Consider the following 26,652-nt stretch of genomic DNA (forward strand, 5'->3'; position numbering starts at 1 on the left):
GTAGAAAATTATTCTTTGTAATAGTGATTAGAAAAGGTGAGAAATTAAACTTTTTTTTATTTGCCCTGTCAGGGAATGTTATTGGAGAATAGATTAAATTCAAATAAACGGCGGTACAGTGAGGCTCTATAGTAATGCCATGTGATAGAACTCTAATCCCTATCAACCGCTCATGAATGCTTTTAATTTTTTTCCCCAGTTTTAGCTTTGATAAATTATCATGCTTTAAAAAATTAGGTAATTGTAGTTGGTTTGCTCTCTGGTCTTCTGCCTCAGATATCATTGCTTTATGGGCTTACTAATCTAACTCTACATGGTCTACCTGTCCCTAAGATGTTATTTTTTTAAGAGTCTCCCTATGTCACTTTGGCTGGCCAGACTGATTTCAAGCTCAGAGCCTTGCCTGCCTCTGCTTCCTGAGTGCCTGCAGAGGCAAGGTGATCTCAAAAGTTAAGTTGCTTCCAAGCCTTTTGTCTTCTTAAATTCGATATAGTTTCAGTTTGGTATTTACTTGAGATACAAAAAGATAAACTTTTGTGGATTTCTAAAATAATCCAGTGGGAGATATGTTAGTTACTACATAATTAATAATAAAGATAATGAAATTTGGAAATGAGCTTCCTTAAGCTTACCTGGTTATTTCTGGGAAAGAAAATAGAATTTCTTCTGGGGAACTTAGTCAACGCTTTTTGATTTTAATAAACACACAATAAAAGAAAAAGATGCATATTCTTTCCTGCAAACAGAAACTAATCTGATTATGACAGGCTGAAAGCTCACAGTGTGATGGAGGGCTAAGTTTTCTGATTAACTGTTTTAGATTAGAGTACTTGTTTGTTTACCTTTGAAAATTTGATTTATACATGAGTCATCTCAGAAGTAATTTGAAGTGTGTGATCTGGGCTGTGGTAGTGACTTTGAAAGTGGGCATTGCTCATATAGTCAGATACTTTGGCAATATATCTTTATGGCATAAACCATTTGTCCTATTTCATAAGCTACATGGGAAAATATAATCTATGACTGTGGAGTATGTAAATAACATTCAGCCAGGAGTGATGGTGTGTTCTAGTGATCCTATCATTTGGGAGGTGGAGACGAGAATTGAGTGGCTTTGAGATCTACCAGGATACATAATGAATTCCTGTCCAGACTATAAACAAAGATGTATTTGGCTCTGTGTGCTGGTACATGCCTTTAGCCCTAGCATGTTCTCTAGTTTGAGGCCAAACTGATCTATGGAGATCTAGACCAGCCAGGGCTACATAGTGAGATACTATTTTAAAAAATATTCCACTAGAATTTTTCAAGCAAGGTGACCATTTGATATCTACTGCAACTGGAGATACAAAGTTTTCTCTGAGAAGATAAAAGGCACCCTATGTATGGTAATAAACCAAATGGGCTTTTTTCTTTTTGTTTGGTTTGGTTTCTCTTTTCAGAGAGAATTGACTTAGACAAATTTCCAATGTAAGAAAAGTAGCTAAAAGACAAGGATGAGGAAGGGCAGAAACCAAATAAGAAAATTGTCAAGACTGCATCTTTAGAAACTTAAACTTCAAGGCTGACCTTGAGCTCTTCTGTGTTATAAGGCATACACCAACACATGTGGCTGGGAGCAAAATGTTAATAGTTGTTAATGTAGCTTAGTACTATGTGGAACAAATAGGATTTTTTCTGAAGATATTGTAGGCAGACAACATAGAACTGATACTAAAATCAGCTTAGATAAACATCTAGGATATGGATTTTGTTCAATTAAGAGGGGCTGCTACTTTCTAAAGTTGGTTATTGAAGGAAACACATGTTCAGACATTTGGAAAGTGCCCAGTTTCCTTTATACTGAGTAACTGAATTGAGAATCAGAAAATCAGAAATTTATAGTATACATTTAGTTAGTTTTTTTTTTCTCATTTAAGTTGTAAATATTCTGTAGTTTGGGCTGAACTAGTGGCACACTGATATGTCTAGAAAGTTTGTAATGAAGGTTTTAGTTCAGAGATTTATGTCCACTGATGGTTTCAAATAGGCAATTGGCCAGTCAGTGAAGGTCATTTTCTAAGGACGGGCAAATTCAGTTTTTGCTTTGGGGCTATTCACTCTCTAATATAAAAATGTGGAATTGAGAGCTAAAGTTGGGCTGGCACCATTCCATTTCGTGCCAGGAGACAGTAGGCGGCCAGTCTTTGCTACTTCCACCTGGTTCTGACTTGAAAGGTGTTTACTATGTTTCCACAGGTTGTGTACATTTCTGTACTCAGGCCTCCATTTGCACAGTGGTAAATGATTTATTAGAGTTTTTGCAGAGTATCTGTTTTTTTTTTTTTTTTTGCCATGATAATTGATTCTAAGTTTATACTCAAAAAGGGACACCATTTAAATTTGGTTTTGTGGTGCTGCTGTTGTAGCACACCCAGCTGTGATATTCAAAAGGACTTTACTCCTTTCCTTTCCCTGTATCTTTAGTTAAAAATAACATTGTCTTTGTTGGATTAAAGTGAATTATAATTGTATGCATACTTAAGTACCACATGACCTAAAATTTAACCATTTTGAGGGCATATTTGCTTTTTAGAGGATTTTGTTGTATGGGTCAGGCTGGCTGGACATGCAGTGATCCTTCTGAATTTAGTATTGGGATCATAGCCATGTGCTACCATAACTAGTCTAAAGTTTTAACTTTAAAAAAAAAAAAAAATAGACAGGGCTGGAGAAATGGCTCAGTGGTTAAGAGCACTGACTGCTCTTCCAGAGTTCCTGAGTTTAACTCCGAGCAACCACATGATGGCTCACAACCATCTGTAATGGGATCCGATGCCCTCTTCTGGTGTGTCTGAAGACAGCTATAGTATACTCATATACATAAAATAAATAAATAAATGTTCAAAAAAATTAGACAGGGTTATACTGTGTAGCCTTGATATGTAGACCAGGCTGGCCCTTGCTTATCTTAACATCAATTTTAATTGTACAATTAAAGAAACCTGATGTGGGGTGGGGGTCACTTGTGCCCACATGTACAAATGCCTTCAGAGGCTTAAAGATAGGATTAGATCCCCTGCAGCTGAAGTTGTAGGCCATTGTGATCCACCTGATGTAGGTGCTGCAGAATAAGAGCAGCAAGCTTTTGGAACTCTGAGCCATCTCTCCAGTCCCCAGTTGTACATTTTAGAGATATTAAGTATGTTTGTATTGTACCACTGTCTATCTGTAGTATGGATGTTTTTCTTTGCTTTGCTTTCTCCCCCCTCCATACCTTCTTCTCCCCCATAGGTTTTATGAAACTAGGTCATTCTAACCCAGTCTGGTTTCTAGCCCAGGACAATTTTGTTTTAGCCTCCCAAATGCTGGGATTACAAGATTAACTTATAGTCAGTATTTTTAATAGAGTTTTAAATTTGCTGAGAATTGGTGCCAGGAATGTTTGCTTCCAGGATTCCTTGCTGTGTACCTGCAGTCGTGTATGGAATGATTCTCTAGATAACAGCACTGACAATGTTTTATACTTAAAGAACTACAGCTGCCTAGCTGCCCCTTAGTAAAAGTTTTAGGTGAATTAATTGACTACATTGAGTATAACAATCTTTCAATAGTAACAATTGCTTGGATTTTTTTTTTTTTTTTTTTTTTTTTTGTGAATAATGGAGCCATTTAAGTTAGTTCAATAATAATGGAGGCTGGACAAATGGGTCAACAGATGAAAGTACAAACTACTGTACCCAGCATCCACTTCAGGATCATGGGATGGATACTGAAGTGTCAGGATTGTAGACCAGCACTACTGTGCCCAGCTCTAAAGGCATAATATAAAGACAGTCTTCACATTGTTTTGTAAAAATTCTGTAAAAAGGAAAATTAGTCAGCAAGATCAGTCAGGATTGGGTAAAGAGCAGGTTTGAGACCAGCGTGGGCCTGTCTTAACAAGGAGGGGAAGGAAACCCTTATAACTTTTATACTGGTATCCATGTCTACGAGGAAAGGAACACCAAGTCCTTCAGAGCTAAAGTATTAGTGCCACCCTCTCACCGGTATGCTTGTATGTATAAGTGTGTGTGTATGTATAAATGGTAAGGTTTTGCTGCTGTTTGAGAACAGGTCTCATGTAGCCTAGTTTGGCTTCAAACTTGGCATCCTCTTGTCTCTGTCTTTCATCTCTGACTGTCTCCTGTCAACTGCTCCTGTAGGCCTGGAGTGTGTGGCTTTTATAATTAGACTTTCTTAAAAAAGAAAAAGCTCATGCTGGGCAGTGGGGGCACATGATTTTAACCCCAGAACTCAGGAAGCAGAGGCACTGGTTCTCTGAGTTCTAGGTTAACTTGCTCTACAGATGGCATTCTAGGATGGCCAAGGATACATAAAGAAAACCCTGTTGGGACGGAAGGGATCAGAATTATAATGCAGAGTAAATTTTGGCAAGGTGTCCTTTCAAACTGTTTAAGGTATTTTGCATTCATTGGTGTCTCTTATTTAAACTCATGTAAGATTTTCTTAGAAGCTATTGAAGAACTCTGGTGTGGAGGATCCTGATCTGAGGCTAGCCCAGGGTGTATAGTAAGACTGACTCACTTCATGTTCCCTTGTAAAGCAAAACAAAACCAAACTGTCGAAAACCTGAGTTTTTCTTCTGGAAAAATGAAATGGAAGTTTTTGGTTGCTTAAACAAATTGTTTATGTGGAAAGGTAAGAGTGCTATCCAGATCAGAGTGCAAGAGAAAATGGTATGTAGCTTAGCAGTGATGAGCGTCAGCAGTTTTGCATCAGCCGTGCTTAACAGCAGGCTTTTATCAAGCTAAGAATATTTTCTTTCAACGTTTTAGGCATGTGTTTGTAAGTATGAGCTCTTGATCCAGATGCCCTAGCCTGACTCTGAACTACTCCTTACAAGCAGGTTGATAACCTCATGTCATCCTCTGTAAAATGGAAGAATAAATAGTGCCACCTCAGAGGGTAAATTTTAAAGCAATAGGAAAGTGCCTGCCTGGCACAAGGCCTGTGTAAATACTGCTCATATTACCAGCTACCTATGTGTAGTAGAGAAACCCCATTTTGTAGTTTTTGGTACTATCTATCAAACAGTATGTACTTACCATAAATGAAAAGTTTTACTTAAGTTTCTGTAATAGCACTATTAGCTATAAATATCTAGAGGTAGTATACACTCTTTGGGAGTTTGGGTGGCTTCTGTTTGTTTTGAGATTGGCCTTGGAACTGTTGATCCTACTTTTTACCTCACTGACTTCTGAAATTAGCAGTTTTTACCATCATGTCTGGGTAAACTGGCTGGTTTTAGCTGGCATTTATAGAGGCTAACTATTGGAGGTGGGAATTATGTATGGGATATAAAACTCATGATTAAAGTTTATTATAGTCTCATATTTATCTTAACATACTTAAAGGCTACCTAATACTCTCCCATTTTGCTCATAGCTAAACATAGGCATAACTAGAAATGTTTGTCTAGAGCTGGCAAGATGGCGAAGTAGGTAACGAAGCTTGCCGCCAAGCCTGGCAGTCTGAGTTTGGTCTCTGGGGACAAGGAGAAGGAAAGAACTGACAACTTTAAATTGTCCTCTGATCTCCACACACAGGCTCTTGTGTGTGTGCACAAAAGAAATGGTCATCTACTTGTAAACAAATGAGGACGACTGACTGACTGACAGAGGCATGGTCTCAGTCACCACTTCCAAATCTGCATATTCCAAATCCTTTCCAGAGCTTGGAGGAGAATCTGAGCTTGGGTCTCTACAGCAGAATCCTGTTAGGAGTCTTATAAGGGAGCTATAAGCTTGTCATCTTTTAAGTGAGTTGGCCAGTTTACACAGCTTCTATATGTTCTTGGGCTTTGACATTTCGACAAATGGCAAAGAGTGAGATCTGTTTGTACATGTATTGATGGGAGACTTAGGAGGGAAATGCTTGGCTTTAATCTGTGTGTGTGGTCTTATTTCCCAGAAGATAGTTGTCGTTACCCATGGGTCATTTTGAGATGCTGTTGGTTACAACTGTATGCCAGTCCCTCTCCCTCTATTTTTTAGTAAAGGATCTGTCTAGGAGTGGCACTGTCCAAGTATCCTGGGAAGAACTGTGTGCAGGTTAGTCTAAAGCTCATACATGGAATCAGAACTGGTTATAGCTGTCTCTATAAGAGACTTCACTTCTGCAGTTCTTCTTGCTCACATCGCATCATACTCATTGGAATTGATGAGTCTTTAGTGGAATCATAGGTACATTCATGTAGTCAGAATCTTCCACTTTTTCATTCTGGGCTTTGTACTGTTTCATCCTTTCATTGACTCTACCAGATTATGTACTACCCTCTTCTGATTGACCCCTGATCTTCGCTGCTTGTAGTAGAGCACAATTGTCACACTTAGGCTCTTTCTTAGAGGACAGATAACTTCATTGAGCTTGAGCTTGATGCTTTTTCCTGGAGAATCCTTGCCTTGACTGTCTTTTGGCAGGGTCCTTAGTCTTCATAGTAGACATTCTGCATTGGGCAGAGGCGGGGGGTGGTGGGTGCGGTAAGTCTCCAAACAAAACATGAAGACCCTGAAAATAGGAGTGGAAGCTCATCTTCAGCATCAGCACTAAGCTCTAGTAAGGCTCTGTATTGGAACTGACAGGCTGAGGTTTTATGTAGCATAAAGAGTTGTAATGGAGAAAAATGAGCAGGAAAGGTGAGCTCATCCCAGATCTTCTTTTTTAAAAGTATAGTTATTTGGGGTTAGAGAGATAGCTTAGTATGGTTAAGAGCTCTTGTTACTCTTGTAGATGACCTGGGTGTGGTTCCCAGCCTCCCTATGTAACTCCAGTTCTAGGGGACCCAATACTGCCTTCTGATTTCCATGGGCACCAACCAGGCAGTCATGTGGTGCACATATGTGTAGGCACAGTACTCGTAAAAATTTTTGAGTTCATACATGTATACAATGTATTTTGATCTTATTCATTCCCTTCTCCCAACTGCTTTCAGATTCATCCACCAACTTCATGTCCTCTTTTTAAAATTTATTTTTTTATTATAACCCTTGGTGGTCACTCACTGTTGTGATTGACAGAGCATGATTGACCTACCTGACTGAGTTTAGCATGGTGATGCACACCTTTAATTCCCACACTCATGAGGCAGAAATAGTCATATCTGAGTTCTGAACAAGCCTGGTCTACAAGTTCCAGAATAGCCAAAGTCATATAGAGACCTTGTCTCAAGAAGTAGACAGAAAAAAGAAAACTGACTAACTCCCTCAGCCTCTGTCCACTGTCCATAGTTCTCAGCTCCGTGGGTGGAGCGTGGATGGTAGGGAAGCCTGAGGGAAGTTCCTCAAAGCAACCTCTAGTGCACTGGCTCCTTTTCTCTCCTGTGTGGTTGTAGTTGCCTCCATTAACAGTACACTTCGATTCCTGTGTAAAACCTTACTACTGAACCTCATTTAAAGAGTTATTTTTCTCTAAACTAGAATTCAGAAGTGGTCATGCTTATAATGTCAGGATAGTTTACTTTAAAAGTTTTATTTATTACTCTTCTGCTTCTGATTTGGTATTTTAATTGATTTATTGAGATAAGGCCTTACAATGTAGCTCTGGCTGTCCTACAACTTGCTATGTAGACCAAGCTTGCTGGGAATACAGAAATCTACCTGCTCTCTGCTTCTGCTGAGATTAAAGGCTTTGCATAGCCATGCCCTGCCGGGTTGTGATTTGTTTGTTTTGTTTTGTTTTGTCTCTGTATGTAGCCCTGGATGTTCTAGAACTTACTTTGTAGACCAGGCTGTCCTTGAACTCAGAGATCTGTTTGCTTCTGCCTCCTGAGTGCTGAGATTAAAGGCGTGCCACCATCAATGCCTGGCATTTGCCTGGTTGGTAATCCCAGAGCTGGCTGTGCTGATGATAAGAGAATTGTTTATACTAGAACTAGGGAAGTAGATATGTAACCAAATATATTTAAAAATAAAGCTTCCTCTATGGAGAATGTGCTGGCTTGTGCCTGTAATTCTAGCACCCAGAAAACCAAGGCAGGAATTTAAGACTAGGCTGCTTTACAGAGAGTTCTAGACCAGCCCCATGCTGTGGTTTAAGACCCTGCCTTAAAAGCAGAACAAGGACCCTTTTAAAATAGTTTTTTCACTTGAATTATGCTCAACACTTCAGGCTCTGTTCAGAACAGAAAGCCTAAGTGAGAAAGTTTGCCATGTTTAAAAAACAAAATGAACATACAGGTTAGAACTTGAAGCTATGTCACTCAGAAACAAAGGGCTTTTGATTGTCTTTGAGCTCCTGAATGATGTGATCTGGGTGAGGTGAAAACTTCAGGCCTCTGGACCACCTAGATCAGGAATGCTTCAAGAACTAGCTAGTGTTAGATGGTAACTTTTTTTTTCTTAAATATTTTTCATTTTTTTCTTTTTTCTTTTTTTGCTCAGGGACATAAAATGTGAATTGGCACTTCCTCTTTCATTTCTAGGCTTATTGGAGGGCAGGTACCTTGTCAGGTTACATACTGCATCTTATGGGATGTATACATGAGAATGCCCTATGGGTACCCACGTGGCTCTCAAGGCTCTCCGCTATCAAAACTATAGCCTGAAGCTGGCAAGCTACCCAGAAAAAACCTCATTAGAAAAATTCAAAATAATTTTGGCCTTATTTTTAAAAAATATTTTTCTTTTTTTCTAGTTAAGATGGATTAAAAAGAACTCAACTGTCTGCTCTATTTTGTTAACTTGGTTTTTTCCTACCATAGGTCTCAACAAATGGCAGCTATTACATCAGACAGTGACGAGTCCTGCTGCTCCCTTACAGTGTCTGACAGACCACTGTGGATTCAGACTGGGAGCATTGAAGTTAACAGTGAAGCGGGCAGGTCTGTCTGTCTTAAGCCCTGCCACAAAATGAAAAGGGCGCCACATCACCACTTAACCATTCCTGAAGTAGACTAGGCTAGCCTTCAGAAGACTTGTTAGTTTTCATTGACCTTGGTAGTTGGGAGTGCTTCCTGTAGGTAATTACTTCTAGGAACTGAAACTAGAGTAGAGCCTCCTGTGAGTGTCTGTATTGGGAGCAGCCTAGTGCCCAGTCAAGTGTTACATTGTAAGCTTATGTTAGCTGCCTGAAAATTAGGGACTGGTTTGTTTTTTCAGTTTCAATCTTTGTCACTTTAAATTCTTCGTTACTTATTACTGCGTAAGTGATAGGAATATGGCTCAGTTGGTAGAGTGCAGGAAGCTCTGGGTTCATCCCCAGCACTGAGTAAAACCGGCATGTGTCGCCATGCCTGTTAATCCCAGCACTCAGGAGGTGGAGGCAGGAAGATTAGCAGCCCAGGATCATCCTCCTTATCCTAGTGAGTCCGAGGAAATGTGTAAGAAGATGTATGTATGTGAGGCCTAGTATGGTGGTGCATGGCTTTAATCTCATCACTTAGGAAGCAGAGGTAGAGGTGGGTCTACAAATTCAAGGCCAGGCTGGTCTACATAGGGAGTTCAAGAAAAACCAGGTCTACAAAGTGAGATCCTGTCTCCAAAAAGAAAAAGAGATGCACGTGTATGTGAATACATAGTAAGTAAATCTTAAACCTCATTGTCATTTACACAAGGTGAGTCAGATCTTTAGAGGTTACTGGTATGATAGGATCAAAATGTGCTTGTAATCTATTGCTATATGTGACTTATTGGATAATGTGTAAAATTGATTTTGGACTCTTACATGGTTGGGAAAAGTTTAGAGATTTTGGTTGTTCCTCTTTTTATATTTTTATTTTAAAATATCTTTTTATATTTTATTATTTATTACATTTATTTTCATTTGTCTGTGTGTGTGTGTGAGGTGACCTGAGAAGCCAGAAGGGCTCATGTCCTTTGGACTGGAATTACAGGCATCCCCTCCCTGATGTGCATGTTGGGAACGATACTCGGGTCCTATGCAAGAGCAGTAATGTCTTCTATTTAGCTATATCTCTAATACCTGAACTTACCTTTTATTTGAAAAAGTCCTTAATCTTAATAGGGAATGTACTAGAGTTATTTTGACCTGATGTTTGTACAACTGGAGAATTTTATTGTTCTATGTGAGCTTTGATACTGGTTCAAAATAAAACATTTTGTATTGAATATTGTGTCTAAATTTTGGACTCGTAGCTAAATAGGCATGGTAGCCACCTTAATATAACCAAGTAGGGGAGGGACTAGTCCTTGGCAGTAGTCCTTGGCTTTCTTGTTCTGGTCTTCAACTAAGCCTCAGTGGGTCTGACATTAAATCCTGTTTATTGGGTCTGGAGAGATGGTTCAGTGGTTAAGAGCACACTGGCTGCTGTTCCAGAGGTCCTGAGTTGAATTCCCGACAACCACATGGTGACTCGCAACCATCTGTAATGGGATCTGATTTCCTCTTCTGGATGTGTGTAAAGACAGATTACTTATACATATAAATATTTAAAACAAAACCCCAGATTTTCAAAGATTTCCTTCAGCTTATAAAAGGGTACACTCACTTCCAAAGTTTTATATGTGTTTGTATTTTAGTATTACAGTCATGTTAGCTAGCTATCTCATTTTCAGAAAGTTGAACTTAGCATTAGTCATCTTTTTTTTTTTTCTTTTCAGAAGCAACAAATATATGGGCCCTTCACCTTAAGGTTTGCAGTATTTTAGCTAGAAGTCATTTTTCATTGCTTGAAAGACACATGAAAGAATGCCCTGTGGAGTTTTACTTTTTATAGGCCCTGACCCAGGAAGCAAATGAACCATGGTAACACTTACAAGTTTACTTAAAAATCAACTCTGTCAAACTATGGGAAACATACCGACATCGAAGTTTTAAATCTGGGAAAGATGAGTGCTTTTTCTTCCTTCCTCATTCTTTGTGTGTTTTATTATTCCACTGAAATAGCATTCTCTTTGGTTTAAAAATATATTTGATACAAAGATGATCTTTCCTGGGTCTCAAGCTGCCATGTGGAGGGCACAGCTCAGAACTGGACAGCAGTGGGCTCTCACTGTGTGTGCTTGCTGTTTACTGCTCTGGGCATTCTGACCCTGCTGCTTGGAAGTGTTTTCGATAAGTCACACTGCCTGCCAGTTGTGCTTGGGGCCCTGCCTTTCCTCAGATGGCTACTGAAGAGTGCCTCATTGGTGTCAGGTGTAATACGGGGTACTAGTCAGTGTGCACTGAAGTGGTCTAGTAACATGGCTCTGGATGCCTTCAGATGGGTCTGACTCTGGGGAGGCTCTCTCTAGTCTCCTCGGCTCTGTGCAAGTAGTATACCATGATCTACAGCTGAATTTTAACCTAACTTGGTTCTGTGTATAAGTTTGCTTAAGATTAGCTAGTTAGCTTTGATGATGTACACCTTAATCACAGAACTCAAAGAGGTAGAGACAAGAAAGATCAGAAGTTCAAGGTCAGTTTGAGGTCGTCCTTGGCTGTGAGAGACCCTGTCTCAAAAAAGGGGAGGACTTGGAGTAAGGCTGGGTTTGGTGGCTCATATCTTCAATCCCAACATAGAAGGTACAGGAAAGCAGTTCTTCATTAGTTCCAGGCCAGCCAGAATTACATGGTGAGACTCTGTCCTAAAGAACATTTTAAAGAAACTGCAGGTTAACTGTGCCTGGGAAAGGCTGCTGTTTCCTAAGAGTCTATCTCTGTTACTTTGTTTTGTTTTGTTTTTTGGCTTTTGGAGACAGGGTTTCTCTGTGTAGCCCTGGCTGTCCTGGACTCACTCTGTAGACCAGGCTGGCCTCAAACATAGAAATCCGCCTGCCTCTGCCTCCCAAGTGCTGGGATTAAAGGCATGCGCCACCACTGCCCTGCTATTACTTTATATTTTAACTTAGAAATAACATGAAGACAAAGTCAAAATTCTCCTGCTATTAGGCAAATACTCTGAAGAAAACCACTCAGGTGATAGCTGTGTGTGCTGGAATTTGCTCAGATGTGCTCAGATAAATTAGACAATGCTGCTACTGGTCTAGAATGTCAGCAAGCTGTCTTTAAAAAGTCAAACATTTGTTTTAAAAGAAATGTGTGATCCCATGATCTGTAGGGCTTAAACAACAAAAGACTTCTTTTTCTCCTGTTACCTATGATTAACTACATTTTCTTCCTTTTGTTTATTGTATTTCAGCACAAAGACATTAGCAGACTGCTGGTTTCTTGGACGTGCACCACAGTGACAGAACAACAAAGCAACAGAACTGAATAAGATTGGAGCTTTAAGCTGCACTAAGAAGTAAATGTAAAGGCAGTGACTAAAACCAGTCAATCTACACAGGGGCAGTTGCAAGGTAGACTGAATGGAAGAAAAGGTATTAGGGAATATTTTATATATATAGAAGAAACAAACTGCTGCAATAAATTATGCATGAGGTGAGGAAAAAGTGGTATGAGCAATGTGCAGGACGCACTGAGTGTAGTGCGGAGGAATCACTGACAGTAGCTTCTCTTGAATGTGAACAGTAGTTTGGACAGGCCTACCAGGCATGGGATGGTGCAGAAACATGGAGTTGTTTGCATACCTAACCTTTGTGCTTTCTCCAAGGATTATGTTTATCAGTTCAGAAATGAGCAGAGGTGTGTTTAAAATGGCACTCCAGTGAAACAGCAGTGGTCACATGTGCTAAGGCCAGTGCTTCCTCCAGGGTGCCAGTAGAAACAAAAGGAAGATGATCTGACATCCTGCTGAAAGGATGGCTAAGTGCCCCGCCCACCCACAAGTAAAATGTGGATCTTTTAATAAAACAGGGCTGTATTATCTTGAATATATGTTTGCTTGTTAGAACATATTAAGATGTATTTATTTGCCACTAGTATTTAACATTTTGTGCACATTTTCATAACTGCATTCGTACCTTTTCATATTTTGACTCCCAAGTGGATAGGCTAGTGTTGAACTTGGAATGAAATCATACGCTCCCGAGAACTAGCTCATCATTCTGAGCTGGACAGGCTTTTATTGTGGCCTCTCCCTTCCTGAGTGGTGCTGTTCAGAAAAGGTGACAGCAGCGTCCGGCTATGTTGATCTGGACCTCTTTCCACAGCCAGAAGCCCCTCCTCCTCCTCGGTGCAGGAGATTCTCACAGGCGTTGGGGAACAAGTGGCAGGAACATTCATGAAAACAGCCTAAACTTTTGGTGCATGGAACATGAATTCTTAACAGAGACCACAGATTTTCCTTGTCTTTGCTAAATACATACTATGAAACTCCTTAATTTTTCTTGTTTAATGAATGAAGAACACATGAGAAAATCAGATGGACCTGTTAGTACTACATTTTTAAAGCATTTTATATTTGATGGTGCCGTAATTTTAATAATAAAACTGAAGATTTTTAGTGGCAATACTGATTTATTTTTTAAACCAGAAAGATAACATCATATTGATTACTTACTACAAAAAGAAAAAAAAAAAAGAAAAAGAAAAAAAGCCAAAAGAAAAAAAACTAACTCACAGTACTCATTCAAAGCAACACAAGTGACGAATGAGCACTTGGCTCAAGAGTTCACTTCCTGTGATCTTTCTGTGTGGGTGAGAGTACCCAGCAGCCCATTGCTCAGGATTAGGAAATGCTCTGGGTGGGATTTTTAGATCATTTACTATACCTGACTGTGATTTGATTTATAACTCAAGAAGAAAAGCCGGGTAGTCTGGAGTCTAGTGAGCTTAATTTCGATCCTAACACACTGCAAGTGCTGGGAAGTCCTGACTGCATTTTATTTACAGTGATCTCTTTGGAGACTTCACATCATGATGTCATCTTATCAAATGGGCTCAGGAATTGTAACAGCAGGGAGCTGTGGAGAAGCCTCAAATCCCAGCTGTAGGCTCTGGGGTCAGTCTCGTCTTAGACCCCCACACCAGCAGTACCTCTTATGCTCACTCAGGAACCAGGTATCTCCCAAGCCATGTGGAATTATGCATGGATCATATCAGGAAGACCTTTAAGCTTTAGAAATCTTTATTTGTAGAGTGATAGAACTGACCAAAAAATAAAATTAAAAAGGCAAAAGCACTGGGAGAGATCAGGTTTTAAGAATCTGCATATTTTTTTTCCTCATGATAAATCCTTAAAGGCCTTTTATTACAAATTAGATTTTCATTAAAAAAAAAAAAGAAAGGACACTTGGTGGCATTTAAAATCTAGGCCTACCATGTTACAACTTCATTTTTCTTGCTTTAGTTGCTTAATATTTAAGCTCTGCTTCATGCTACCTTTTGTCTGTATTAAAATCTTCACAGGCCCATTTCATTTGTAGACTTGAATTGTTTCTCACCTTCCATCTGCTCGGAGTTAAATGTTAAAAGAATGTTGTGTAACATTATCCAATAAAGTCTGATTTTTTTTTTTTTTAATTTAAGAACTGTCTTACTGTGTTGGGGTTACCTTAAAAAGTGTTTTTTCTGTTTTCTTTAAACGTTAAAATCCAATCCAGTTTTGTGTTCTGGGAAGTAGTGGTGCTTCCTAAGGAAGCACTACTGTTTGGCCACTAAGGGTTTATGGGATTTCCTCTGACTAGAGGTAAGAGTCCAGCTGGCCACATAGTCTGATCCTGTACACAACAGATTGCTTTTCTGATTTAAGCAGCCTGGCCTTTAGAGTTGGGCTGACTATACAAGTATTGGTAGAGTCCATAGCTGGGTATGGTGGCCCCTAGGGCCACAACTTCAAGCACCCCCTATCCCCATCTCCAAGGAGGAGTCCTACCTATACAGACTGCTTCCTACCATAGTTTATAGGATTGACTTGTGAACCGGAAATGCTTTGTCATTAGGAAGAAAATTAGTTTGTGAAAGCCTATCAGGTAGTTGAGTTTTTTTCTGTGACTTCCCCATTTCAATAAAGCAAGTCATTGGAAGGCTGCCTGACACTACAGAGGATGTATAGAATCTCTAATGTCAAACACTGCTTGATTCAGTTTAGCTAAATATCCATAAAAAGAAGCCACTGGAGCCTGGATCAGTTTATGAGGTAGAGCTGTTAAGAGCACATTATTCTGGGGTGGTCAAACTATGCTTGCATATCCCATAGAAAGATGTCCTCAACATCCAACTACTTTTACCTCATTCTGTCCTTGTATCCTTGGCCTCTGAAGACTGCTGTAACTTGTTTCAAGTCCTTAGTGGATTTCTGGCTTCAAAGTGAAGGCACTGACTGGAAGCTGCATTTTGTTTGCTCATGATGTGCCAAGCATGAGCCCAGGTGATGGCCCAGTGTGGGTCTTAGCAAGCATGGTACTACACCCATAGCAGGAGAGAGCCACTCTCCCAGTGCTGCTGTCTCCTCCAGAGCAGAGGTGTTTACTTCACATCTGTTGTGACTCCCAGGGCTTTACTTGCACCTATGTCTCAGGAGTGGCCTGTTGACAGTCACCACCACCAACTGTTCCCTGTAGGCTGCCAGGTATTGGGGGAGCAGTAGGTCCTGCTATGCCCAGAGAGGAGGGGATGTTTCTAAGTTTTGCCCTGGGAAGCTTCTGTTAAGATGGGCTTTTTAGTCATAGCTTGTAGGCCTTGGAGGAGTGGAAAACTGAAAGTAACCTTAAATCATAACCGTCCCAAAAGAACTGTAAAGGTCCAGACCGCTGAGACAGAGGGCTCAGCAGGGGAAGGCACTTGTTACTCAGCCTATTTGAGTTTGATCTGTATGACCCACATGCTTGAGGGAGAGAAATGACTCCTCACAAGTTTTTTCTGACCTCCATATATATACTATGGCGGTCAGGCATGGACATGCACATGTACATAAATGTAATTTTAAAAAATATATCTTTAAAATTCATTCCTAGCTTCAGTAATTACCAGCTCATGACTAAGGATATTGAAGTCTTTGATGTAAAAGGTATTTTTAACCTTGGAGGGTTTTATGTAGTACTCTTCTGGCTATTTCAGACCAGCTTCTTGATCTCAAGTAGTCCAATTTTCTAGTTTCAGGACCACTTATGAACTCTAGAGTAGGTTCATGGTCAGCTGTACACATTATACAAACAGGAAGGGATTTCCTGTACAGTATACTGAAAAGACATAATCCCAGCCACTTTCTAGAGCCATGAATCAGGAGTTCACTGTAGCTTTAGTCTTGTAAGTTTCAGGATTATGGTAACAGCCACCATATCCAGTTAAGGTACTATTGGATGTATGTATAGTGGCAGACACTACTATTTGTTATATTCAGTTTGACCATAGGACCTCATACCTTCAAGCCTTCCACTGAGCTGTAGTTCGACCACAGACTTTTTAATTTCTTAGATTTGTATTTCATTTATTTTTGAGGCAGGGTCTCATTATGTAGACTAGGCTGCACTCAACTCAGTTTGGTCTGACTGCATCCTGAGTGCTGTGATGATGAAAGGCATTTGTCACCACCCTTGGTCATTAAACATTTTAAAATTTTATGTAAGTGAATACTTTGCCTGCATATATATTTGAGCTATATATGCATGCCTGATTTCCATAGAAGTCAGAAGGCGTTAGATTCTTCAAATTGGAGTTATGAATGGATGTGAGCTATCACATAGATTCTGGGAATTGAACTTGGGTCTTCACCAAGTTCATTCAACAAGTGCTCTTAACTGCTGAGCCAGCTCTCCAGCACTGCTCAACAACTTCCTTCTAGTTAATGAAATGTAGAAGATGTTACTTTGGCTGTTCTGGACCCCTGTAGGCCAGGGTAGCTACAAACTAACAGATCTCCCTATCTCTGCCTCCTCAGTGCTGGGATTAAATGTGTGCCAACAAATTCAGCCTTTTTTGAAAGGAACCCAATTGATAGAAGAATGGAGCTGATCTAGAATAAAGGTGACAGGCAGAAAAAGATCACAGCCACCAAACAAATTAATTCAGGGAGATTTTGCAAAGGTGGTGTGCACAAAACATACACAGGACTGTCACAAAATTTAGCATCTTAAAAAGGGCTAAAAAAAGGCATGGTGTCACATGACTGAGTATTTAGGAGGCAGAACTCTGAGCTCGAGGCTATTCTGGCCTTCATAGTGAGTTCTAGGACAGCAGGACTACACAGGGAGACCTCGTCTGAAGAGAAAAGCGGCAAGGTAAAGGAGTGACCACAGAAGGGCAAAGGAACTGAGATGCGGGCTTGGCCGCTGCCTCTGCATGTTGGCTAACAAGGCTGCTGTGTTGTGTTGGGACAGCTCTATTGAACTCCAGTAACTCTGGCCATGCTTTTGGTCCCAAGGACAAACCTAGGTAAGAGGAAAGCCTAGAGGCTTGCTACTTGGTGGTAGTGTCTGATTTGCACTATGTATGGTCTTAGACGGTACCTGAACAATCTTCCTGTAAAGCTTTCACTCAGGTCCCAGTACTAAGGCTGAAACAGAATGATCTTGAGTTTGAGACCAGCCTGGGGTACAAGAGAAGCTGCTGTCTGAAATGAAAGCTCAACAGGGTAGGAAATTCCAGGTCATCCTTAGTTACATACTAAGTTCAACACTAGTCTGGGACATATGAGACCCTGTAACAAAGAAAGCTCCCTGTCACCCCCATTATCTTGCACAGCTGTCTCAACAGTCTGGCTCTTGGGCTCCTAATACATACTCTTCCATTTTGACATCCTGGACCCTGCTAAACTTGCTGTAAAAGATGGGGTTTTCAGGCCAGCTCAGCACGTGGGAATATATAGCTTCTGCAGAAACACATTTTTCAGGTTTATGTTTAACACTTGCTTTTAGCTCACACCCTGCTATCTCTATTCAGAATGGCACTGCAAAGCCCATGTCTGGTCGTCCTAAATCACCCTGGATACTTGAATACTGTGTGAAGTGATACCAGTAGTTTTAGAGGCAAGATCAGAGACTCATAGCATTAAAAAAAAAAAAAAAAAAAATCTGTCAGCACAGCTAACATAGTTGTCCCCTACCTTATTATCATCCACAGATGTCTTGTACTTGAGCAACTTTGAAAAAACAATGGGCATTCAGCTAAAGCTGAGATGTGTGCCCACTAGTACATGTGTCACTAGGCAGGCTTAGCAACTGCCTAGCTTCTTTATCTGGAAGTAGTGTAATGCTCTCTACTTAGAAGCACAGTTGTGTGGCATTTTGGAGAGATGGGATAAGTACAAGTACTGGCTAACAATACTAGCACCAACAGCCTAACTGGTGGCAGTGCTGTGAAAACAGGTACGTGCAGATTTGAACCATGCCTGGCTGTCAACTGAAGCTGCAACAGGAAGATCACACATTGTTAGGCTGGGCTATAGAAGTCTAAGCTACCCAAGACACAAGGGCCTTATGGATATAACTCAGAGGTGGAGCCCTTGCCTAGTATGTCCAAGGCCCAAGTTAAGTTCCTAGCACAGAATGTAGGCAGGCAAGTTTCTAAGAGTGGAAGGTGAATATAAGAGTGGTGTAAATCCACAATGTAAGTAAAATTAAGTAATCTATGGTGAATGGTATACAGATTCACAAGGGTGATTATAATAGCACTAAGTATGGCCAAGCCTCTGGAGACACTCCACCAATGGAAAGCCACCCAGGTGAAAGTCACCATATGGTGTAGATGCAGATACAGGAAATACAGCCAGAGGGATGGAGACACAGCAGGACAGGAACTTCTGAAAGTCTTACAGATAACCAAGATGTGAAACAACTGAAGGTGTTCTACATGACTAAGACAAAGCAGAGTAGCTCAAGTGACCTTGTAACATATCTATGAGTTTATGTATGTAACTGCTGGGTTCTCATTGCTGAGCAATCCTAGAGGAGCCCTTCGCATTTGCATTACACTTGGCCCAGCAATGCTTTGGTGGAAAGACTTTTGGTGACAACCAGGCCATCCATCCGTTCATTCATGAACGAGGTGGGGGTCTCACTATGTAGCCGTGATTGACCAAGAACTCATTATGTAGATCAGGTTGGCCTTGAACTTATCGACAAGTCCTTTCCTGGCCATATGTAGGAAAAATAAATCAATTCACTGGCCTTTCACTGCCTCCCATTGATATCTCTGAAGCATGAAGAAACCACACAAGCCCTCTAGACTGATACTGGGACTACTTTCTAGGTTTTTAAGATACATGTACTGGCACCTTTATAAATCCTAGCTTTTGGAAGATGGAGGCAGGAGGTGTCTTTATCTGTACATACTGATGGAACACTTCATATACATTAAACAAAAATAAATCTTAAAACCAGGGGCTGGAGAGATGGCTCGGTGTTTAAGAGCACTAAGTGCTTTTTCCAGAGGTCCTGAGTTCAATCCTAGCAACCACATGGTGGCTCACAATCATCTGTAATGAAATCTGATGCCCTCTTCTGGTGTGTCTAAAGACAGCTACAGTGTACTCATAAAATAAATAAATCTTAAAAATAAATAGGCACTAATGGACAGACTCTGAAGACCTTTGCGTTCACATTGTTAATATCTCTCGTGAACTCTCCTGGTGCTAAGAATCTAGGAAGCATAGTGCGGGAAATGACACATCACAGCCTGCCTCCTCCAGTGCTAGTAGTCACATCAGTGGACCCCACTCTCAGCTTATTGTAGAGAATGTCTCTCTCTCCTCAAAGGGCTTTATTTCTTGAGACTCTTAAGTAGTTAACAATGGTCTGTCTCCCTTTTTCAAGTGCTTGGTTACTACAATCGTGTGCCACTGTGTCGGGTTTTTTCAAAACAATTTACAAAAGGAGATTGAAAATTGTTTTACCTTCTGCAATATTGCTAGAATTAGAATGCATGTCATTGGGTGAGCTGTTCATTACATGCCTGTAATGTACTTTGGGAGGTGGAAGCAGGATTAGGAGGCTAGCCTGGCTATAACAGACCCTGTCTCAAAAAAACAAAACAAAACAAAAACAAAAAACAAACAAAACCCACACACTTAATGCAATTACCTTATTGAAACTCTAGGATCTGGGCTGTAGCTCTCAATCTTCAGCATTCCCAAAGAAGTAAATTCAGGTGTACCATAGGGGGCGAGGGAAGAAATCACAGAAATCAGCAGCAATAGAACACTGTGAGACAGCTCTCTACATACCTTAGTTCCACTCCAGGATTTTGCTATTGCCAAACAAACTTAGGTTTGGGGGCTGGCTTATGGACGTCTGAGCAGCCCCTTTCCTTTCTGCAAGCCCACAGTTGTTGCCTGGTCCATGCAATGCTGGCTTCCCTTGACATTCTCTAACAGTTTGTGGGCTGGAGGAAGGGAGAGGGTTTCTAGACTAGACTCAGGAGATGGTTCGGTAAAGTACCTAGCATGCATGAGGCACAGGCTGGTAAGTCTGAGATATGGTCTACTGGGTTGTAGGCCCGGAAGAACTATGTAGTGATTGAGGAAGATGCCTGACATCAACTTCTGGCCTCCACACTCTTGCATGAACACATGCATACACAAAAGCAATAGCTCCATACCCTGCAGCAGTGTCTATCAGGAAATGTAACTGGAATATCATTTCCCGTTCTTTGGGCCAGAAATCCTTCAGAAAGGGCTAGAGAGTTAAGAGTGCATATTGCTCTTGAAGAGGACCCAGGTTTGGTTGCTAGCAACCACATGGTGGCTCTCAGTGATTCCAGTTTCTGGCCTATAAGGTAAGTCTCTGTGTACATGGTGCACATGGTGTATATAAACTCACACAAGCATAAACATACACATAGAACCTGAGGGCCTATCTTGTAGGAACCCCAGGCTTGCTTCTTGAAAGCCTAGGAACTTAGGGAAGGGAAGGTGTGCAGTGGTGACTGACTGGCCAAGCCTATCTTCTAGAGACTTAATCTAGAGCTTTGGCAATCCTTCTGCCTCGGCCTCCTAAGTGCTGGGATTTACAGCTACAACATTCAGCTTTGCTGTCTACATATTAATTCTGGCATCTAGTTTCCCTGACAAGTGTATGTATAGAAAACAAAAAATCACACAAGTTGTATAGAAACTTCGGCCAAAAGCTACTTGATGTTAACAAACATAAATTCCAGGGCAATTGTCATACACAGCTCATAAGATAACATGGCAGCTCATCTCCAAAATAAGGCCCACGACACTGGGACACTCAACTACTAACTGAAAAGTCAACTAGCATCAACAGATGCCTAGGCAAACCAAAAAACCTCTCCTTGAAACTTCTGCCTTTATGCAGCCTACATGGGTTGTTTGGAGACAAACATACCATTACGAATGATGGCATTTTAAGCTGAGAAAGGCACTGATGCTTGGTCAGAACCACTAATTTCACAACCTTCACAAAACTGAAGATTGACCCAGATGGCCTATGAAGCAGGAGTTCTCAATTCTGGCACACTGATCATTTATTCAAGAAAGTCAAGCAGCAAAAACTTTAGCTTTCTGGGATTCAGAATCAGTGACCTTGATTGAAACCAGAATTGGTTCCAAATGTCACATAGAATCTGCTTCAGCTGCTGTTAAGGGAACAAAATTAACAACATAGCCCCCAACTGTCACAGGATGTTTTTATTAACACAGAGGAACTCAAGAATGCTGTAGCCCCTGCACTGCAGCGTCGGAGCGAGTGTGAGCAGGGAGGGGCAGCAGGAGGGGACCCTGCCTGTATGTATGGTCATCAGTCAAATGACAGGCTTGCATGGTTACAGGAGGTTTTTGGTGGCTAGCACATTTGTGCGGCTCTAAGAGGTCAGCTTTCACAGGCAGGCTTCTCCACCAGACAGAAAATAGCCAGAACCAGGGACACAGCTGCACAGACACCACCTTAAAATGGAAATTAATGAGGCTCATACATCAGGAGGCACATTCCACCCCGATCATAAAACAAGAGCAAGGCAGCGGCTCTGGTTCTACTACATAGCCTTTCTTAGATAAGATGCTTTTAAACATTAAACACCCGCAGAGCTGTGCTCCTTGTGAACAGTTCATGGCCTCCCAGTCAGCCTTTAAGACTATTGTTATTTCTGTTATCTATTATTATTTGGATTTTGAACAAAATTGATGGAGTAGGAGCCAGTAGAAGAATCCTGCTTGATCTGGAAATTTTCTGTGGAGAGCCCAAAAGGTCGCAGAACCAAGTTGCCAAGGTCTTTTAGTTTACCTGCAATATAAAAACAACTCAGATGAATGCAGGAACAGAGAAGCAGGAGACACCAGTCAGTTGCCTTAGTTGTCAGGAACCTGACACTTTTTGGTAGGGTTTTCAGCCTCTTTCCTCTCAGGGGTGCTGTCACTCCACTGCCTGAGTGATACTGGAGCTCACAGTCCTTCAGAATCCCTCCATGGAGTCACAATCTCCTGCCAAGCCGGCTAGAATTACAAAGGATAGGGACTTCCATCCCAAGTGTTGGGTGAAGGCATTTGGTCAAGCCTGGCCTTCCTGGATGTGAGGACAGTGGCTCCTTAACCCACATGTTCTAAGGAAAACAACAGTAGCCATTAATCCATTCTTGGAGACAGATCCCAGAACCTAGGGTGATCACTCTCTTGTAGGTATCCCAAACTGAAATCTAGAGCACACAACCTCACTACTGCTGTCCTTGAGCACCACTGACACAAGCCGTGGGTACCTGCACCCCCAAGCAGACAAAAGCCCAGAAGCACAGGCACAGGGACAGATGTCCAGGTGGGGCATTACATCATACAAAAATCGAAACAGTTGTCCTTAGGGAAATATGAATCACAAATAGTCCCAAGAACGTCAGCAACCTATTCTGGGGTTATTAAAAGAGGGCAAAGGGAAAAGAGCCAGGTAAATATAATAAAATGTCATTATGGGAACAGGTGTGCTGGTACATGCCTAATTCCAGCACTAAGAAGACTGAGGTAAGAGAATTGCCATGAGTTCAAGCTAGCCTGGACTACAAAGTGAGCTAATGGTATGCCATTATGCTTCATAGTGCAGTGTTCTTAGACACCAACAGTATGGATTTAGGCTCATCTATACAAAACAAAGTGTTGAGTGCTCAAAAATTACCCCAAGCTAAAAGTGAAACATTCAAACCTCTCTAGATCCTCACTTTGCCCAGCAAGCTGAAGAACTTGCATGCATGAAGATCTTTGAACTCCAATGCTATTCCAAACACAGAGAAAACTAAAATCTATCAGCCCACTTCTGGGCTGCCTAGGAATGTAGGGATAGATCAGGGGGAGGCTGCCCTGGCTCCCTGGGGGCTTTGCTGAAGCCCCCAGTGCAGTGGAAGAACCTCCTGGATAGAGATAGAACAAAGCACAGGGTCAAGTCTCCTCTGTAGAAAAAGCCCAAAGACCCTCTGATGGGTTACTTTACTCAGCATGTGCGGCTCCTTTTGTAGTACAGATAAATAAAACTGTACACAATGTGGTTTACACAAAGATGTAAATGGAGAATTTGATGGGAGACAAGACAGTCAGAGACAGTGAGCCATACTTTCCATGGGTGGGGAAGAAGACAGGAGGCTGCATTCTGTCTGTATTCAGGTCCTGAGCCAGGCCTGGTGTCCTATGGCTGTTATGCCACAGGAGTCCACTGACAGCGGATGGTCCAAAAGGGGAAAGCTTAAGGGTGCTCTGGAAGTTATAGTTATGTTGCATTACGCACGAGGCCATTTATTCATGGAACAAACATCTCTATAATGCTTGGTGAAGAGTCTGAAGCCATAGTCCAGCTAATGGGATCCCAAAGAAATTTCTCATTTCTACACAAATTTGCTTTACATTTAAGACATGCTAAATTATGTTAAAGAACTATCATTTTTAGATATTAACTTTATTTTACATGTATGTGTGTCTGAGTGTTATGTATATGCACCATGTGCATAGAGGAGCCCAGAGATCACAGATGCACTGGATCCTCTGAAGTTGGAATTACAGATGATTGTTAGTTGCTATGTAGGTTCTGGGAGCCAAACCCAGCTCTTTGCAAGATCAATAAATGTTAACTGCTGAGCCATCTCTCTTGTCCCTTAAACTAAGTTATTTCAAATAAAGCTTATGATTTGTTATCAATGAATGTTTGATATGTGTGTGTATATAAAATATATATATATATATGAAGCTATATGCACAAATTTTGTGGGCAAAAAGATGTTAACAGTAGAAAAGGTCCATTAATTCATCTACCTGAGGGATCTACTGGAAAGTCTATGCATACTCTCTAGATACTGATATCAAACCATATATGGCTAAACTAAATGTATTTTACTTTTAAGCCCATGCCCTTGCAATGTACATCAAAGATTTAGAACGTATTCATCTAGAAAATTAAAATACATAAATTTTAAAAAGGGGGCTGGAGCTGGGCAGTGGTGGCACACATCTTTAATCCCAGCACTTGGGAGGCAGAGGCAGGTGGATTTCTGAGTTCCAGGACAGCCAGGGCTACACAGAGAAACCCTGTCTCAAAAAAACAAAAAAACAAAAACAAAAAAAAAAAAAAAAAAAAGGAGGAGGGGTCGGGGCTGGAGAGATGGCTCAGTGGTTAAGAGCACTGGCAACTGTCTGTAACTCCAGTACTTGGGGATCTTACACCCTCATGCAGACATACATGTAAGCAAACACCAATGCATATTAAAAAAAAGAAAAGAAAAGAAATAAATTTTAGAATGTATTCATCAAGAAGGTGCAGCAGCTTCAGAGCAGGGTCATATGAAAAAGGTTAAACAGTCAATGCAATTGTCTAGGAACACCACAAGTCCTTAGTAAAGCAGAAATCAAGAGACTCTGATTCCAACTAGGAAATGTGGCAACTCTGAGATGAGAGATTCCATGCCCCAAATGCCCCTCCCACCGTTGTTCCATTCTGTGTGCATGTGCATAAGCATGCATAGCACACTGGGCACCCTCTATTCCTGTCTCTCCCTGAACCTGGAACTTTCCAATGCAGTAAGAACAGCAGGCCACAGAGGTCAGGGGACCCTCCTGTCTCCATGTCCCCACTGCTAGGGTTACAGATGTATTCCACCCCACCTAGCATTTTTTTTTTTAAAACATAGGTTGTGAGGTTCTGAACTCAGGTCCTCTGAGTAATGTCCTCAGCCTCCGCCCCTTAATAAACTATGTTTATTCCACATAGTTTTCGTGTCTTCCCAAGCACGAATGGGATTTTTAGAGTCATTTTCAACCTCAAAACTCCCTTCATTCTGACATTACTGGCTCTAATGATTACAGATTAAATAAACATAAAACCTTAAGCAGTGATTATGCAATGGAAAGACTCAACTGGGTTTTGAGATTATCATGTGAAAGACAAGGTAAAAATCTGGTTCCTGAAAAAGCTGATCCCTCTTTAAGCCAACTAACTGTGTTTCCTGCAATTAGAAAACACTGAGCAGGAGGGCCTTGTCTCTAGTATTGCTGCAAAGCAGCAGTCTCAATCACACACACACACACACACACACACACACACACACACACACACACACACACACACACGCCAAACAATACACATTCATGCATACACCTCCAAGAGATTCTGACCTGCTGTTCTCTAAGCAAACGACAGCAGCTCTGGTCCTATCCTAGTCTCCTAGCTGTTGTGCTCAAGAGAGAAAGTAATGGAAGCAAACTTACCTAACATCTCTTCCTTTAACCTTTCATTACGTTCTTCAATTTGCTTAGGTAATCGCTGAAGAAAAAAGTAGAAACAAGCATTTGGTAAGAAATTCTTATTTAAATCTTACAAGATTCTCAGTTCTCTTAAAAAAATAATAAGGGTTTATTTTTTCTTTTTTTCTGTGTGTGTGTGTCTGTGCCAGAAGGTTAGAAGAGTGTGGGACCCTCTAGCTGGAGTTGTAAGTGGCTATGAACCACCTGAGTGGATTCTGGAAACTGAACTGGGTCCTCTGTAAGAGCAGGAAGTACTCATGACCAGTCATTTCTCTAGCTCTCAGTTCTTTTGTGTTTGTGTGTGTATGTCTGTGTCTCTGTGTCTGTGTGGTGATCAGGAAATAACTTTCCAGGCTTGGACTTTTTTCCTGTTGTCATGTGGGGTCTAGGAACTGAACTCAGGGCATCTGGCTTGGCAGCAAGCCTTTACCTGCTGAGCCGCCCCTATCACATTCACAGGTCGAAACAATGGAAGGAAGGAAACGAAGGAAGACCTCAGGTAAAGTTTGTGAATAAGCCAGTTGTGGTGCACACACCTGTAATCCCAGTACTTGTGAGACACAGGCAGAAGGATGACTGGGAGCTGGAGGCCAGTCTTCTTAAGTAAAGAGTTCCTAGCCAGTAAGATTTAGCCTCAAAACCCCAAAATAAGGGTTCTGGGCAAGATGATGATGAGTTTGAGGTCAACTGAAGCTAGAATGAGACATTATCTCAAACAAACAAAGAACACAAAAGGGTAGATCATAATCATCCATTAACTTCATTTCTAGGATGTGATGCTTTCTTCTAACCTTCACAGGCACCAAGTACCACGCGGCACAGATATACTTACTATAGAGAACAAAAGAACTCCGGTGCAAAAAGAAAAGCTTACACAGCTTATTTATTTAATTAACTTTGGGGGATAGGGTCTTTCTGTATAGTCCAGCTGGTTCCAAAATTAGGTTTCTTTTTCCCCCCAGTTCTGGGATTACAGAAGTATGCTGTCATGCTGGCTCATATATGTGGAGATGAAATGGTACATAGTCCCAGTGAGTAAGTAGCCATCACAAAGATCTATCTCCCATATATTTTGGTAATCTAAAAATAGAACTTAGCTGTGACCAAAAAGACTAAAGATTTACTAGGTACAAAGCAAAAAAATACTTTTGGCTTTTTTTTTTTTTTTT

General features: G+C 41.0%; 2 protein-coding genes across 5 annotated transcripts in view; one reads left to right on the forward strand and one right to left on the reverse strand.

Annotated features, from left to right (window-relative positions):
• Positions 1–13,403, forward strand: part of Pwwp2a (PWWP domain containing 2A) — a 39,947-nt gene extending 26,544 nt beyond the window's left edge. For 3 of the 4 annotated variants that reach the window (XM_031354935.1, XM_031354942.1, XM_031354941.1), the window contains 2 exons: positions 8,741–8,860; positions 12,119–13,403. In XM_031354935.1, coding sequence (XP_031210795.1) covers positions 8,741–8,860; positions 12,119–12,132 — 134 coding nt within the window. In that variant the 3' untranslated portion in view covers positions 12,133–13,403. The remainder of the gene's footprint in view (positions 1–8,740; positions 8,861–12,118) is intronic. The other variant, XM_031354940.1, reaches the window with a different exon arrangement.
• Positions 13,404–21,391: 7,988 nt separating this feature from the next.
• The window catches only part of Ttc1 (tetratricopeptide repeat domain 1), a 15,638-nt gene continuing 10,377 nt past the window's right edge, over positions 21,392–26,652 (reverse strand). The window contains exons 7-8 of the mRNA XM_031352973.1: positions 25,448–25,502; positions 21,392–21,998 (exon numbers count right to left, since the gene is read on the reverse strand). Coding sequence (XP_031208833.1) covers positions 21,865–21,998; positions 25,448–25,502 — 189 coding nt within the window. The 3' untranslated portion in view covers positions 21,392–21,864. The remainder of the gene's footprint in view (positions 21,999–25,447; positions 25,503–26,652) is intronic.

Source organism: Mastomys coucha, unplaced genomic scaffold (assembly GCF_008632895.1).
Source record: "Mastomys coucha isolate ucsf_1 unplaced genomic scaffold, UCSF_Mcou_1 pScaffold5, whole genome shotgun sequence".
NCBI classification, from domain to species: Eukaryota; Metazoa; Chordata; class Mammalia; order Rodentia; family Muridae; genus Mastomys; species Mastomys coucha.